General features: G+C 35.8%; 1 protein-coding gene across 1 annotated transcript in view; it reads right to left on the bottom strand.

The window, feature by feature from the left end:
• AKAP6 (A-kinase anchoring protein 6) overlaps nucleotides 1-15,989 on the bottom strand; it is a 353,091-nt gene that overhangs the window by 83,667 nt on the left and 253,435 nt on the right. Inside the window, exons 13-14 of the mRNA XM_063090114.1 lie at nucleotides 4,853-4,999; nucleotides 1,586-1,810 (exon numbers count right to left, since the gene is read on the bottom strand). Of these exons, the coding sequence (XP_062946184.1) occupies nucleotides 1,586-1,810; nucleotides 4,853-4,999 (372 nt within the window). The remainder of the gene's footprint in view (nucleotides 1-1,585; nucleotides 1,811-4,852; nucleotides 5,000-15,989) is intronic.

The raw sequence follows: 15,989 nt of genomic DNA, 5'->3' as shown, positions 1-15,989 counted from the left end.
TTTTAATGCTAAGAGATTTCTATCCCTTATGAATGCACCACTACAGAAAGTAGAAATAATAATTTACGTATGTAAACTCATAACCCCATGAAATAAATACTATTGGGAGCCCATTTTACAGAGAAAGAAATTGAGCCACCAAGGGATCATACAATAAACACAAACGAAGCTTGCACAACTGGACTGGGATTTGATCTAATCCCAAAGCTGAAGCCATTAATCAGTTTACTAAAGCAGCAATAAAGATGTAATAGAGAAAAAATACATTTCACAACATCCAGCCCACTAATTATCAGGATGCTTTATAAGGTATACGCTAAGTTCAGATAATGCAAAGGCAAGTATCTGCAGACTCTATCTCCCTACAGTGGGGGTTAGGATAGGACAAGATGTGAAATAGCAAATCATCTAGGTTTTAGATTTTATATCGTATAACCCATTTGCCTTGACAAAACACTTTCATTTAACTTCCAACTTGATCTTGTCAATTAAATGGCAGAAGAGGAGGTTTTCAACCAAAACAATGTACAGGTACACACCTGTACAGATAGTTTAGTGGGAAGTACTGTGGTCTTACCTTTGATGGTGCCTCTTCCTAGGTTATGCAGGTGAGCAAAGAGAGCCCAGCTATCTGGCAGAGGGAAGGTGAATACATGTGACTAAATTCTCTGACAGATTGCTGGATGATTGCAGGGCAGGTCACATTAATAAAACCTGGTCCTAGACAGTTTTGAGAAGAAATGGTTGCTTGGTTCCAAGAAATTCTTTCCTTCTTGGTTTTCCTCTTTCTCCTCTTCAAGATCTTTCATGCTGGAAAGCTTCTTGGCACCGAATTCATATTCTATAAGCCTAAAACCTCAGGCTGACACCAGCCAAAGCCCAACTAATCACAGCATTTAAAGGAGGGTTCAAGCACTGTAAACTAGCTTGGGCAATAAGGGAAAACATTCAAATGATAAACAGATTTTGAATAGATAACGTGTGAACAATAGAAACAAATGGGAAATGCTTCTTCATGGACGTACAGTGAAAAAGAACACAGCCGTGTTGCTAAGGCGGGCTTTATTCTACAATAGAATGTTACCTGTAATATAGGAACCTCCTTTACTTTATTTCTTCCCTCCGTAAATAGTTGACTTTTTATATGTAAAAATTATATTTCCTTTTGTTAGCATTAATGGCCTTCAATTAAATCATGTGCTTTTATCATATCAATTTATGGAAGTATTTTTAGCCACGTTATTTACAGAACATTTAGGTCTGTCTTTCAGAGTCTCCAGTAATCTTCAGTGTTTGCTGATCTGCTTTTAATTTATCAAAGTCCTCCCTAAACAGGCACTGCACAAAACACACAAGCAGCAGAGATTTCCCCTACACAATGTGTATTTGATATGCTTAATGTTCATCTTTATACACACACAGACACTGGCATATAAGAAATGTGGAGGGTGTCTATAAATTCAAGGAAACATTTAAGTGCACAGTGATACATAGATACATGCGTATAATACTTTATGTACTTGATAAATTTTTCATCCCTATCATAAAGAAAGCTTTTTATCAACTTTGATTGTTTTTTTATTACCTTAAAGTATTGCAGTTGTTTCTCAGCATTCATTGTTCCTTCCTTTTCTTGTCTCAGACAGGAATTGAAGATGAAAAGCTCTGTATCTCTTAGCCACCCTTTCAGCTCTTTGATCCTGACCTCCAGCTGCCTTACCAGGCTTCCGCTTTCAGGAGAGAGCAGGTCACGTGGACCGGGCCCACTGTGCCCTGCCATTGTGTCCTGGATCTTCTCTCCTAGGGTTTTCTAATGCATCAGATTAAAAACACAAAACAAAAAAATAAAACAACAAAAAAGCAAAACAAAAACACAGATTAGTTTAGGTACCCAAAACACATCACAGTTTGGTTGGTAACAAGAGCCACCCGGAAGTGTCCAGCTGTACCTGCCACCTCACTACTGACATTCAGTTCCCATTAGCTCACTGTTCCATTTGGGATTTGAATTCTTGCACCATGTGTGTTGTTCTGACTGCCACTGGATGCTTAATAAGACCTCACGCACTTATAGTTTCCTTTAACAGAAAGGAGATTTGGCCCAAAAGTTCACATGATCAGATAAAAATTCATTTGAATTTTCATGACGGGAGTTTACAGTAAAACATTTTCTGCAAAAAATGTTCAGGAGATAGAAGTCTGAGTTTAATCAATATACGAAAGCGGCCAAGAGTAGACCGTGCATGGAGAATTTAATTCCTTTTTTTGTTTTGTGAACTACAATTCCTCAAGCCATATGACTGAGGGCTTTTAGAAGAGGTAGCCTCCTTGGTGCTGTTGTTGATTTTAACTGACTTGGAAATTGTTCAAGCCCACAATTCTTTCCACTTAGCATTTGTGGAGGATAGACTTTCTAATATAGGTGTTAAAATAATCCCCAAACCACTGTGCTGGAGGCTATTTTAGATTAACCACTATGGCATGAAGGTGTCGTGGGGGAGAGCTGGTTTTTTTTTTCCTTTTGGTGGAAAGCACTCTCAGAATCAATAGGATTTAATCTATAATAATGAATTAAACCTACAAAAATAAGCTTTAAAACACAAATAAAATTAAGTCAACAAACATTCATCTGCTGTGTAGTGTTCTGTAAATAGTATCTTTAGGAGATCGTAACAGAAAAATAGCCTTTCTTGGCAACCCCCTTGTATTTTCATGGTGCAAATATTGATAATTTGAAGACCCTCAGTGGAATCCAGATTTAGCTATTGTTTTTATGCTGTAACAAAAGTAGCAGCAGGAGGTGAAATCAATGCCCTTGGAGGGTAGGGTCACAAAAAAGAATTTATTGCCACTTTTTTGTTCTGGAACAGTTTGCAATCATAAATTCTTCATAAACAGAATACTTCAGAGAATGGTCCGTCTTCATAAATATACGACAGAGGACATCAATTTCATTTAATTCACAATTTGTGTCAGCACAGCAGATGCCAATGCCTGCCTTGATAGGGTTGTTTAATATGCAATTGAGACAGAGTAATATGCAGCACAGGGGACAAAATTTCACAGATTAAACTGTACGCACCACTGACATTTCATTCTAATGTATTTCCATTCCACACTGTTCACCTTAGATGAAAGTAATATTAAAAACCATATCCCTCTATTTTACTATTGTTAAAAGTTAAAATCCTTGTCTTTAATTTTTTTTTTCATGCCAATTAAAATGTAATCATGCCAATTAAAACAGTATGCCTGGTGGTGTTAGTGTGGCACAGGTTTTGTTAAAATCTTCCCTCGCCCTACTCTGTCCCCAAATCATGACAAAACTGCATATTGTATCTGAATTTTGTCAAAATGGCAACCATTTTTTAAAGTATTTGATTCATAAAGAATAGCTAAATATTGCTTCTTTTTTCAATATAACATTGATTTAAAATTGTTGTTGAGGAAGCACTATACATGCCATACTTAAATAATTTTCTAAAAAAGATTATTGTTAGTTATTTATCAAATTAGCAATAGCTATATTAAAATACAATGTAAAGAGACTATCACTTCATCAAGCACACAAAGTTGCTGTTCTCATCTATTTAGTAAACAACCTTTTAAAGTGTCATACATTAACCACATTTCTCCTGTCTGAGAATCAGCACAATTTAGTAGGTTCTGATTTAAATCACCATTTTATAAGATGAAAGCCATTAATTACTATTAAAAAGCAATGTAACAATAGGATAGAGTTAAAACTTTTAACATTTCAAGTTACTTTGCACAACTGCAGAGTGTAGTGAATTTAGATGAGAAGCAAAGACTTAAACTTACAGTCTTTTAATCACTTAGATTAAGCATGGCATAAACTGAATACTGGCACTCCTCCAAGTCATCAAGGTACATGGAGAGCTTTTTATTCAAAATATTTTTGGAGTATTATTTCTTTTTTTAAAAAAAGTCTTAAGGCAGAAAAATGGAAGGCATGCAAAATTATGCTCCATAACTGACACCACCCATACTTAGCTGTTATAATTAATCATTTAGGTAATTGACGAATTCAGCTTACCCTTGATTTGAAGTGAAGGCAATTTAGGAGAGAAGCTGATGAAAAAATACAGTTTAACTTCTCTCTCTCAGCTGTCTTCCAACAAAAGGACAGAACTGTCTCCTGCACAGTGCCATCCTGGTCTCTGGGTAACAGAATCTCTATATTGCCTTTTTGCCAGATTCTTGCATCTCAGTCTTTGGCTGAGACCCAGCCCATCATTGCGTGAAATGAATTACATGAAACTTTTTTTTTTTTTCCTGGCTTTTGGTAAAAGTGAGCTGGAAATTGAGGCACAAAACACAGGCTGACTTAATTCTGCAATTCAGATTTGGGTCAAATTTGCATCTTTGTTTTGGTGGCTTTAGTGTGACTTGAAAGCTGTAGTGACAACTCCACTTTTCATCTTAAGGGTACAGTAAATAGTTAAACAGTGGATGTCTATAACATGTACCTTCAGAATAAATTCTATTAACGTTCATTCAAGCATGACAGTCAGTGTATATCAGATATACTGTATTATAGTTGACTTGGTGCATACCCATAATACATGGCATATTTTACTTACTTTTTTATGTATTAAAGAACCAAAATTATTAAAATCTGAGAGGAGACAAGCTCAGGAAAAAAAAAAAAAATCAACAGAAGAGGAAAAGCAGTGTTTTCCCCATAATAGCATGAATAGCTTGTTTGAAATGTAGGTAGTGAATTGAAAGAGAGATATTTGTGCCTCAAATTAGAAATCAGACAGATAGAGTACTTCACTACACAAAAAATGTACACATAACCTACAAACGGTAATAAAAATGCAAATACCCCAAGCAGTTCCCATTTTTCATTAATTGAATCCACTTTTTCAAGGAGATCATTTGGTAGTAAAACGCCACCTTTCTTCAAAGCTTCAACCTTACTAAGCAGCTCCATCTTTTTCAGGTGCCTGATGGACATTTCCACACTGTATCGCTAAAATGAAAAGAGAGAGAGATCATCAGGGAGAGAGGTGTTCTTAGAAAATCTTTGAGCACAGAGTTTGTGATGCTTATAGGTGTTAAAAGTTTTCATTTCCAATAAATTTACAGGAGGCTAAATGTAAGTACCTTGAGTAGTTGAGGAATATTGCTGAAAACAGTTAAAGATTCACATACACATACATGAACATCTAAGTTATTGCATTTAATTGACTAAGATTTATGTCTTTATAAACAAAAGTTTACACACACATTTGATCTTTAATTTAAATATTTAAAATATTCCAAATAGGAAAATACCAGGTCTAGGAGGATTTACTATTACAGTTAATTTTGGTCAACATTTGGCTCCAGGGTGCTGCCCACCTCTCATCTCGTCCCCCAAAACAAGTCTGAGTGGCACAAATAAAATTATCCATAAAGATTATGTGACTTCCTCCGTATCCTCTAAGTTCTACAAATTCTCATTTAACATTTTATTTTCATTTTTCTTTGACTTAAAATCTCTGTTTGGGCTTGGAGAAGACATACATATAAAGGGGAAAAAAGAAAACCATTGCTTTGCGAATGGTGACAAACCTATGCTTCCTTATTGATTACTGTAAAATGTCCCCAAACATCGCAGTTGATTACAGAACCCTCTCCCTCAATATACACTGTATTTTAAAAAACTGCCATGTGAGTTTTTCCTGAAAGATGTTTTGCTGGAGATAACGTAAGTGCTATTTAATATGACAGTTACTATGGTGATTCTCTTCAAATAACTCTATTTGGATAACTTTACAGTTAGAAAATTCTATATTATAATGGCTATAAATGACCGTGGCCGTATTTTTAAAATGTGCATGTAGAAACACCTCTGAGTAGAAAAACTAGAGTCCGGTTAAAATACTAAACATATTTTGCATTTTCCGCACATTTCCAAAATATAATGGCAATTCCAAAACTTCTTTCTTTGAGGCACAAAGATTAGGTCACTGAGTTCCATGGTAGCATTGTTCCTTTGCTCTAAATGAGCAAGGTTGCCCTAAGATAAGCACCCTTCTGAGATCTAACAGGAAAAACTTCTGTCTGGGCAAAGTAGCATATCAGCAATTTCAAAATATGCCCAAGCACGTGGGTGATTTTATTCACCTTGAAAACATGATATTATATAAGATCCCAAACTAAAATACAATTGGAAGCAGCCTAAACGAAAACAAGGTGTGAAATCACTGTTTCAGTTGATAGATCTTCAGTATCTGCATGCATATGTTTGCATACTTTTAGTTTCATATTTTAATCTTTCATTTACACTAAACATGCACATCATTTGTATTATGTAAACTTCCCCAAATGTTAGTCATTTGTGGATCACAGAACAAAATGTTTTAAATGAGGTGATTTAAAGCATTTCATATTATTAATGAATGTTGATCAGGGTGTCAGAGTACCCAAAATTACATGAATATGCATAGTGAAGAAAATCAAGTGCCTTAGAGCACTTTCAGAATTTGGCCTGTGATATATGAGAAATTCTGATTGCATTTTCTAATGGCAGGCAATTACCAGGACCACACTACTCCACCACTTAGAAAACATACTGTCCACTTGAGTTCTCTGGACTCAACACTCAACAAGTATTCTAGAAACCTAGATAGTGTTTTATTTGTTAGAGTAATGACTGGAGGAGAAGGCAATCTTCTTTACGCAATCAGATTCCCACCTAAAGACGATGTAGCTGATGAAGATTTACATAATTATTTTGATAAGATTTTGATACAATATTGGGGGAACCAGTATTTCAAGCAGGCAGAAGAAGGCTATTCAAATCTTTTACTCATGCCATGTGCATTAATCAACAGAGGGAGTCCTCTGGCTGTGCCACCTGGTAGTGGTTTCTACCAGTTATCACTTTTACTTGTGACAAGTTCATCCCCTCTCTTTACCCAACTTTGAATAGCTCTTACATAGCAGATCATTCAAGAAAGAGAACAGTTTAGATGTGTCCCATAAAAATGACAATCTTGTAAAAATAAAAATATAAAAAGCAATTCATTTAATTTTAGATGTAATAAAATAATTTTCTCTGCGAAATGTGGCATAAGAAGCCACTGCAATAGCTATTATAAAAGGTTATTACATTTAAAAAAAACTTGTCTTTATGTGTGTTCTCTGTCTTTGTCACCACGTAGCCTACTGTATAAACAGCCTGATGAAAGATGTGATTGATGGACAATGCCTTCAAACTATAAAAGCTAAGAGAATCCAGTTAATTGTTAGATGTATTGGTATGTGGATGAAAGGTACTAGAATGTCATGTAATTTAAGGTGAAAATATTTATTTTAATTTTTTGAAGCACTCTGAAGGTTGAATCTGATAAGATTTAGGGCCTCAAGCTGTATGTCTAATAATGCCAGGAGGGTTATATTTTTGTTGATGCTAGTACGTTTTTGCTCTTCTCTCTCTAACATCTTTTTAGAAGCATTAGACGGGAGACTCAACTGCCAGCTCTATCAGTTCTTGGTCATCCTATCAAGTAGGGCTATACTTTATCCTGTGGTGAGAAGATAATTTAATCTTCATATGCATTCCACCCACAGCAGTAAGTGAGCAAAGGCTGCACCATTGTATTCTGTAGTCTGGAAATGTTATGATATAGACTGCTCTTCAATAGCCAAAAATGAGATTAGCAAAGTTAAAGTCAGATGGCTTTTCTTCAGTGCTAAGGTAAATAAGCATCCAGTATTTAATTTCCCCACACCACCTGCTGTGGGCCTCTCTGTCTAGTCAAAAATAAAATATACTCTATTGAAAGGGCATATTTACATTATTAAGTGTATTTGCTTGGTCAATTCAATTTTGACTAATGAAGCCTCCTAATAGATACGTGAATGGTCTAAATTAAAGACACAGGCCACTACTAATCTAAATGCCACTCCAAGGTATATAAATATAAAGAAAACTTTTTAAAAAAAGTTAAAAATAACCACAAACACTAGCTCACTGTTTTCACTAAGATTTAAAGAAGTTTTAGAACATTCTCATTCAGTGCTTACTTTTTAAAAGCACACATGCTAAAATTGAATGATAAAACAAAGCCAGCAAAAATAAAGATTTCTGAGATAAATATACTTAGAAATGCATGAAGACTTGATTGAGATAACTTTTTTGACAGTTATGCTAAAGGCTTTTTTCCCCCCTAAAACCTTTTTTTGTTGTTGTTAAAAATCACACCGAAAATTCTGCCCAAATGGAGCCTGGAACAATGCCTTGAAACAGTGTTAATTGTCACCATGGAAACCAGAAGAATAAGCCATTTTGAAACTGGTATAGAAGGCACACATTGAGCAACTCAAGCATTTTCCTGCCTCCCTCAATGTTAAAGAACAAGATGCCTTGTCACTGTGAGGTCAGAGAAAGAAAGCATCATGAAAGGGTTGTAGATGCTCACTGTCTAGTAAATAAAAAAAATAAAAAATAAACTGTACATAGCTAATGCTATAAGACTCTACCCAGTGAATCTTTTTGAAATAGAAAGATCATCAAAAGATGGCCAGGACTGGGGGGTGGCTTCCACCTAAGCAAAACTTCAGGGCTATATTATGTGAACCTTGCCCCCAAAGCTCCCTGGGAATTCTGCTGTTGTAATAAAACTTCAGAAGAGGAAAGAAAAAAGGCAGCATGATGGAATTCAAAATAATGCTCTAAAAGCACACAGAGAGATTAAGACATCCATTGTAAGACTTTTGTATGGTGCTTCTGTTGGTTATGCTGAAAAGAGACCAGACATGGCTGAACAGAGAGTGAAGCTTTGGCTATGAGAAACGCAAGAATTAAACCAAAGAATTTTCTTGATTATTAGAATAGGGCTGCTGTCAGAGTCTGTGTCATCAGGGTTTGAGTATTTACATCTTACGCCATATTACTTTTAACTGGGTTTCAGTTGACTTTATACTAGAAAGAGTTATGACAAAGAAAATGATTTAGTTATTAGAACGATAGGTTTGAATATCTTTCCTGGTGCAAATTAATACCACAAATACCTGTATACCCAACATGATCCCTTACCCCCACAATAGATAGAGAAAATACACTGAGAAAATAATATATGGCTTATTCAACCAACAAGAAAGCATTTGCTAGGAACACACCAAAGTACCAAACTACCAGCAAAATTATATGTGAAAATATTCATTTTTGCACAAAAATGCAGGAATGTTTCTATGACTCATGTGTTTTCTGGCTAGTGTTTGCCCTCCTCATTTGAGGCTTCGTGGTGGCCCCTCAAAAAGTCCGTGCCTAATGCCATTCTGTGGTGAACAAAGAGTCTTTTTATATGAAAGTCGAGGGTCCACTGCTCAGCTGTACATGCGGAGTGCAGGACTCTGCTCGAGGCCAGTGTCGCCTTTGCAGCAGCTCCTGCACTGCCCCCTTTCTCAGAAGACCAGTGTCCAGCATCTCATGATGCTTGTGATGCTTCACATGGACTCAGTATCACAACACTTCAGGAAGATGTTCAAAACTGAAGAAGAGGGCCGAGCCCGTGGCGCACTTGGTAGAGTGCTGCGCTGGGAGCGCAGCAACGCTCCCGCCGCGGGTTCGGATCCTATATAGGACTGACCGGTGCACTCACTGGCTGAGTGCTGGTCACGAAAAAACGACAAAAAAAAAAAAAAAAAACTGAAGAAGAGTGTTCAAGCCCAAGACAAATAATAGTCGTTATTTCTTGCAAACTCCTTGTTTTTTATCACTGGAATTTATGGCGAATAATTGCACAGAGAAATTATAAAGACTCCTACAATTGTCCTTGTAAATTAATAATAGGCTTTCTTGATTGGGATAAATTTGCTGCTGAGCCTTTGGAAAAATTAAAAAGTGCAAAGTCATTTAAAATTGCCAGAACTCGCACAGCAAATTACATCTGAGGTTAAGAACTGAGTTTTCCCCACTCTTCAAGCTTATTCCATTTGCATGATCTGGAAATCACATTACATTGGCCATGTATTGTTAATTGGACATAGATTGCATTATCTTTAATATAAATCAAACTACAAATATTAAAATGAATTGCAAATTCCCTAATAGAAGATCATAAAACAATCTTTTCTAAAGTATCTCCCATTAATAATTTAATTCCAATTATATCACTCAGAAAACTTAAGCAGGAGACCCGGCAACTTATTTCTCCAATCATTTCTTTTACATAAATATCTAAGCCTTTTAAAATAAATATAGCCATTGTTATAGAACAAAAAATAAAAATATCAATAACTGAAAACTTTTCATATCTATTTCACGTAAAATACTGCTTAAGAACACCAAATCTACCTGTCTCCTCCCTTCCCTATCCATCTCAAAGATGAGAAAAAAGTCTCCTACAGGAAAAATTCACTGTTTAAAAACTATTGTGATCATACACTGTAAAATTATAAAAGTGATCATTATTATTCTATTTATTTTTTTAAAGATTCTTTAGTTCCTTAGATATTTCTATAAATTTGATACCTTTTTGAAGCCTGTGCATGGTCTTTAATGAGTTTATATTAAATATTTAATACTGTTTAGGGCATATCCACTACTACCAAAAACAGTTATATTCCCAGCAGTCCCACTGTTTCAGGCAGAGGACTTGATTGATCCTCCTAGCCTGAATTGAGTAGAATGAAAAGAAGCAGTTGGAAAATAGCTGCAATCATTTAATGCAGATGACCTCTGACAGCCTCGCAGCTCTTCTATCTGAACAGAAATTTGCATGGGGTCTCTGTGCAGAGGAACAATGTAACCTAAATGGTAGACAATCTTTATTCTAATGAAGTGGGTGTCAAGGTCAATGTAAAACTGCAATGATAAATGGTGCACCACTAGGCAAGAGAAGTTGCATAGGCATTGTAGTGCTTTCACATTAATTGAAGCTGAAATGCACTGCGTGAAAAGCACAAGCCTCTCTTTTCACCATAATGTGTTAATGCGCCAATGCCATGCCGAAATGATTTCTTCAAGATGTTTGCCTGTTGACATGTATTTTATTGCAAAAAATAATGCAAATTCAGAATTATGGCAAAAATGAACATTTTTCGAATTTAACGTTTTCCTGGAATAGAACTGCAAAAATTAAATAAAATGTCCCCCAACACAGATCTGACACCTAATGTAATTCCTTTGATCCCTTTTCTTTCCTTTTTCTATTTAGACCTGTCTTTAATTAGTTTCAACCAAGCAACCTTTTACAGAACCCTTCATTGGGTACTTTCATATTGAGCTAACCGTAAAGAGGACAGAGGAGTGGAGAATCAGTCAAATATTATTTTTCCCCCTCATTTCTAAGTTCTCTTCTTGGTCTGCAGTTAAGATCTTCAGGTATTGTTTGTCCTGAATAAAAATATAATGAAAAGCCTACAGTTTGCAAAAGAAAATAACTATTTTCTAGCGTGGGAACTAGAAAACTATAATCTGGTAGTTTGACATGGCTAAAATGACTCTACAGCAATAATTACACCATTTCTTCAGTTGATGTAGCGATTTTGACGCAGTCAGTATTTTTCAACCCATAAAAATAAGAACAGTAAGCTGCTTTTTAAAAATCCCGATCTACTTAAGCCTGAAAAGGGGACATTGTTTGCTAATACACTCATTAGCAACCAAGCACTTTAACTTCATCAATTAAACAGGAAATGGAGTTGCACATTAGTTTTCACAATTTGCTGAAATACTGATAACAGCATATTACTAACCATTTGAGAAACATTTCCAGGCTCAATTCATAATATGTTATAAACTGGATGCATTTTTATGATTGACATTTTTTTCTGATTCCGGTAGACTCTGTGATATAGCTACATTTTCAACACTAAGCTTCCTGCTATGAATAGATTTTAATAATGCAATCACAGTTATACTAGTCAGGAATGGTCTGTAGGTCTGTAGGCCCATAGTCTTGGTGACTAGAAGGTTATTAATATCCTTTACTACAAAATAAATGATATTGCTAGTTTGCAACTCTGATGTAAAAACAAACGGTCTCAAATAGAAATCAATAGTCCTGAAGTGCTAATTCAGAGAAAAAAATCTTAACACGAAGGAGGATAGTGAAACAGAAAAAAAAAGTTACCGATGAAACTGTTTAAAAAACTGTACAGCTTCATCTGTGTGTGATTTGTCAGGTCTGAAGCTTTGACGTGCCCAAGGGGCAGACCCCAGCAGGGAGTAGGCTGCCGAGCTAAATAGCTGTGAAAGAAGTCTTAATGTAGGATGGAATTCAAACTAACCTTGACATGACCTCGGGAAAAATATGCAAAAAGTAAAATGAATGCTCTCTGCAAGATACATCCTAATTTTGTGGTAGAGCTGGTTAGTTTTACAAACATAACTGAGATCTTAAAAGAAAAATAGAAAGCAAGTAAAAGGGGAAAACTTTAGAATTCGGGCAAAAAACGTAAGCAGGCATGATGTGTTAGTGTGAAGGCATGTGAACTATTTGGAAAGAATCCAGATAAAAACCCACACCGAACAACACTGTTGTCAGCCTGTCTATTCAGGAAAATTGTGTTTTTTTGTGTTTTTTTTTAAAGTTGAATATAAATGACACAAAGCCAAGATTACATCATTGCATTACAAAGTCTGTTGTGGCTTTTAGCTGAACAAGCCCCATGGGTCTATTGGTTTAGGACAGTAATTCAGTAAGGAGGTTTTAATGTGTGATTTTTTTTCCTCTGCTGTCAATAAAAAATAGAGGAATTTAAGGAAAAAATATCCCATGTGCTCTCTAGTCTATTCCTTGCTTTGAGCTGTATTTGGTAAGCCAAACTCCAGTTTTAGTTGATGTATTTATTCCTAATTTGACTCTATTATAAATTTTGCTTATTTGAAGTGATCAGCTTAGTAGGAAGGCATTTGCTCTAGCTCCCTGGCCGAGAACTGGCTAACTCAATGGATATATGGAAATTTTAATTGAGTGTCAACTTGTGTAGAAATTCAATCCTATTACCTTCTCAGTGCAATTTTGTAGCAATACCAGTTATTTACTACAGTACTAACCAGATTTTAAACATAATTAAATTGCTAAGAACATATACCCAAAATCTAATGACTTAAACCCCCACAGCAAGGATGTGAATTCCTGGATCAGGTGTATGTGTTTCCACTAGATTTTCATAAGCATAAAGTGAGCAAATGGATGCATTCATTTCATTTAGAAGCACAGAAGTACAGGGAGTTTTCCTGAGAACCTGTTGAACAACCATATGTAAAGATTACTGTGTAATGGATGTTATGCCACAGTTCTCTTCTTTGGTTCAGTCTTATTCAATATTTTATTAACAACATAGATAAGGAAAAGATGAATATGACATGTTGATCAGATTGCCAGATTATACCAATCTAACTGATCAATAAAGAATAATAAATATTTTAGCTCAGAGATCATAAACTCAAATACCTACAAGTAGTGGTGTGCTAGAAAATTGGCTCTGGGGTGGGGGAGGGGGAGGGGGAGGAAAAAGAAAAAGAAAAAGCCCTGATTTGTAGTGTTTGCTGATTTCCCTGGTGTAAATAGCTCCACCATGGCAGATTCTAAGCTACCAATGGCTGTCACTACTAGCAAATTTCCTAAATATTGAACAGTCGGCTCTCACAAGCCAGTACTACCTAGACTCCAACACCTCCACTACCTGGCAGATGAGGTAAAGGAGTTGACCAAAGCGAGGGAAGGATAACTCCTGTTCTCTCTTTTATATTCTAACTATTGCTAGTGTCATGGAAAAAGAGAACTATTTTCTCTACTAAAAGAAAAACAATGCAAAAATATGATTATTACTGACATCTGATCCCAATGATGGTAGATAAGAGGGAGTAGTGTGAGCTATGCCCCATCTAAAAGGGGCAACCCTTATTCAGCTCTACCAACTGTTCCCATATAGGAATATGGCTTCAATATGGCTTCAGTATGGCCAGGAATATTTTTTAAGAGTAGCCAGAAATATATATTTTTATGTGAAATCTCATAACTTTTAAATGCTACATTAAAACTTTTTAATACTATACAGGCCAAACCAATGACTCTGATCTGGATCTGAATTTGTAGGTAACTACTTCACAACTTCAGATGATAGTAGACTCTAAGGGGAACAAAACATGCGGGCATAATGAATTAAACCTAAGGAGAAATGACAAACGTCAAGCCTGATAGAATTAATAACCACCCCACCTAGCCCCCCCTCTCACCCTTTGCCCCCCTGCCCCACACCCTCTGCCAGAAAGATGGAAATTTTACAATTGAATAAAGAAGGGAGGTGACTAGACCTCAACTGCCTTTAGGTTCAACATGAGTCAACAGGCAATGAAAGGTAGATATAAAAAAAGAAAACATGATTTGGGGTTGGATTGAGACGAATATAGGGTCAAAAATAAGAAAGGTATGAACACATAGATTAGCTTGACTATAACTTACTGGGCCCAAACCTGCATTTCTGGTTCTGCGTGGGGTCCATTTTCCAAAAGGGACCTAGACTTTGTATGAAATGTCCAAAGGACAAGGAAAGGAAAAGATGCAGCACTTCCTGGAGGGGCAAGATGTTGAAGGGGCTAGAAGTATTCAGCCAAGAGGAAAATAAGAGATGCGAGAGAAGAGTGGAAGAACATTTTAGCAGACTTTGAATATTAAGTGGACTATTACATGGAAAATATTGATTGTTTCTTCTTACCTCAGAGGTCAGGCTGGGGATCAAAAGCTGAATCACAAGTGGGAACACAGCATGGGAGACAGTGAGTCCCCATTCACTAGAGGTGTTCAGGCAGAGACCTGAAGTCTACCTGGCTGGGATATTTTATGGGATAATGAGGCATTGCATAAGGATTGGCCTGGAAGATAGACTATAAAGTTTTTCTCTCTTTTATGGCTGATCTAGCCCACATTCACCAAATCATCCATAACAATCACATTATTCTATGTAGAAGAAATGCCAAGACTGAAAAACACCAAGTTAAAAAGATGTCATTTTCTGAAACAAGATTCCTGTATAAAATTCTCATTCAGAAAAACCTGGGAGAACAACAAGCAGCAAAGATACAGCCACATAAAACGTAAGCTGTACAATCTAAGCTCAAGATAGGACATAGAGAACAAAAAGAAAGGGCAAGGTTAACTGAAAATTCTGACACCATCTTCAATTCTTCCTACTTTAGGAAGGTATTTCATTGAATTCGAAATATTAAATGAAACTTTCAATTTCGTTTATTTGATTAATACATTGTAGGAGACTATTACAGAATTTATGCAATTGGGCCCATATTTCAACAAGGTCCTTTGTGTAGATTTTTTTTTAAAGACATAAGCATCACAAATGCCTCTCTCAAAAATCTTTCATCAGTAGACTTTACTCCAATAAATCTAAGAAATGCATTATAACCCTTGCTACCAGCAGCATGGGCATAATGGCAATCTTTCCTCTATGCTATGAAACTTCATGGTTGTGCTGTATTACACAGAAAATGTACACATCTCAATGAGTTTTCTGTGCATTCCAATGCACTTCAGTGACGGTGTGGATCATTGCCATAATACATCATGACTGCTCTAATTATGGTTTCATTATGATGCACCATATCAGGGTTGTCGTAATGCCATGTCAGCACATAGTAAGAATAGTTATGCAATTATGTAATATCTGTTAGAGTATGTGATGTAGGATGGAAAAAAGACTTGAGGAATAGCAATTAATGTAATGAAACTCAGTTTTCTCCTTTAAAAAAGTTTCTAATTTAAAAGTATCATTTCTCCTGTTTTCTATCCCCCAACCTAAACAAACACCTCCAAACACATCTATTTTTGTTTAATTGAGCACTACTATATAATTCAGTAAAAGTTTTTAATAAAGCAAAAGAAGAAAAAGAAAAGAAAAATTCCTGACTTTAGCTGTTTCCTACATGTAATAAAAGAATAAATTTACCTAATAGATGCTACAAGGAATCCGGTAGAAATTTAAGTATAGTAAATTAAAGTGCACTG

The sequence above is a fragment of the Cynocephalus volans genome, chromosome 3 (genome assembly GCF_027409185.1).
Source record: "Cynocephalus volans isolate mCynVol1 chromosome 3, mCynVol1.pri, whole genome shotgun sequence".
Classification (NCBI taxonomy): Eukaryota; Metazoa; Chordata; class Mammalia; order Dermoptera; family Cynocephalidae; genus Cynocephalus; species Cynocephalus volans.
This window is presented reverse-complemented; position numbering and strand designations above follow the sequence as displayed.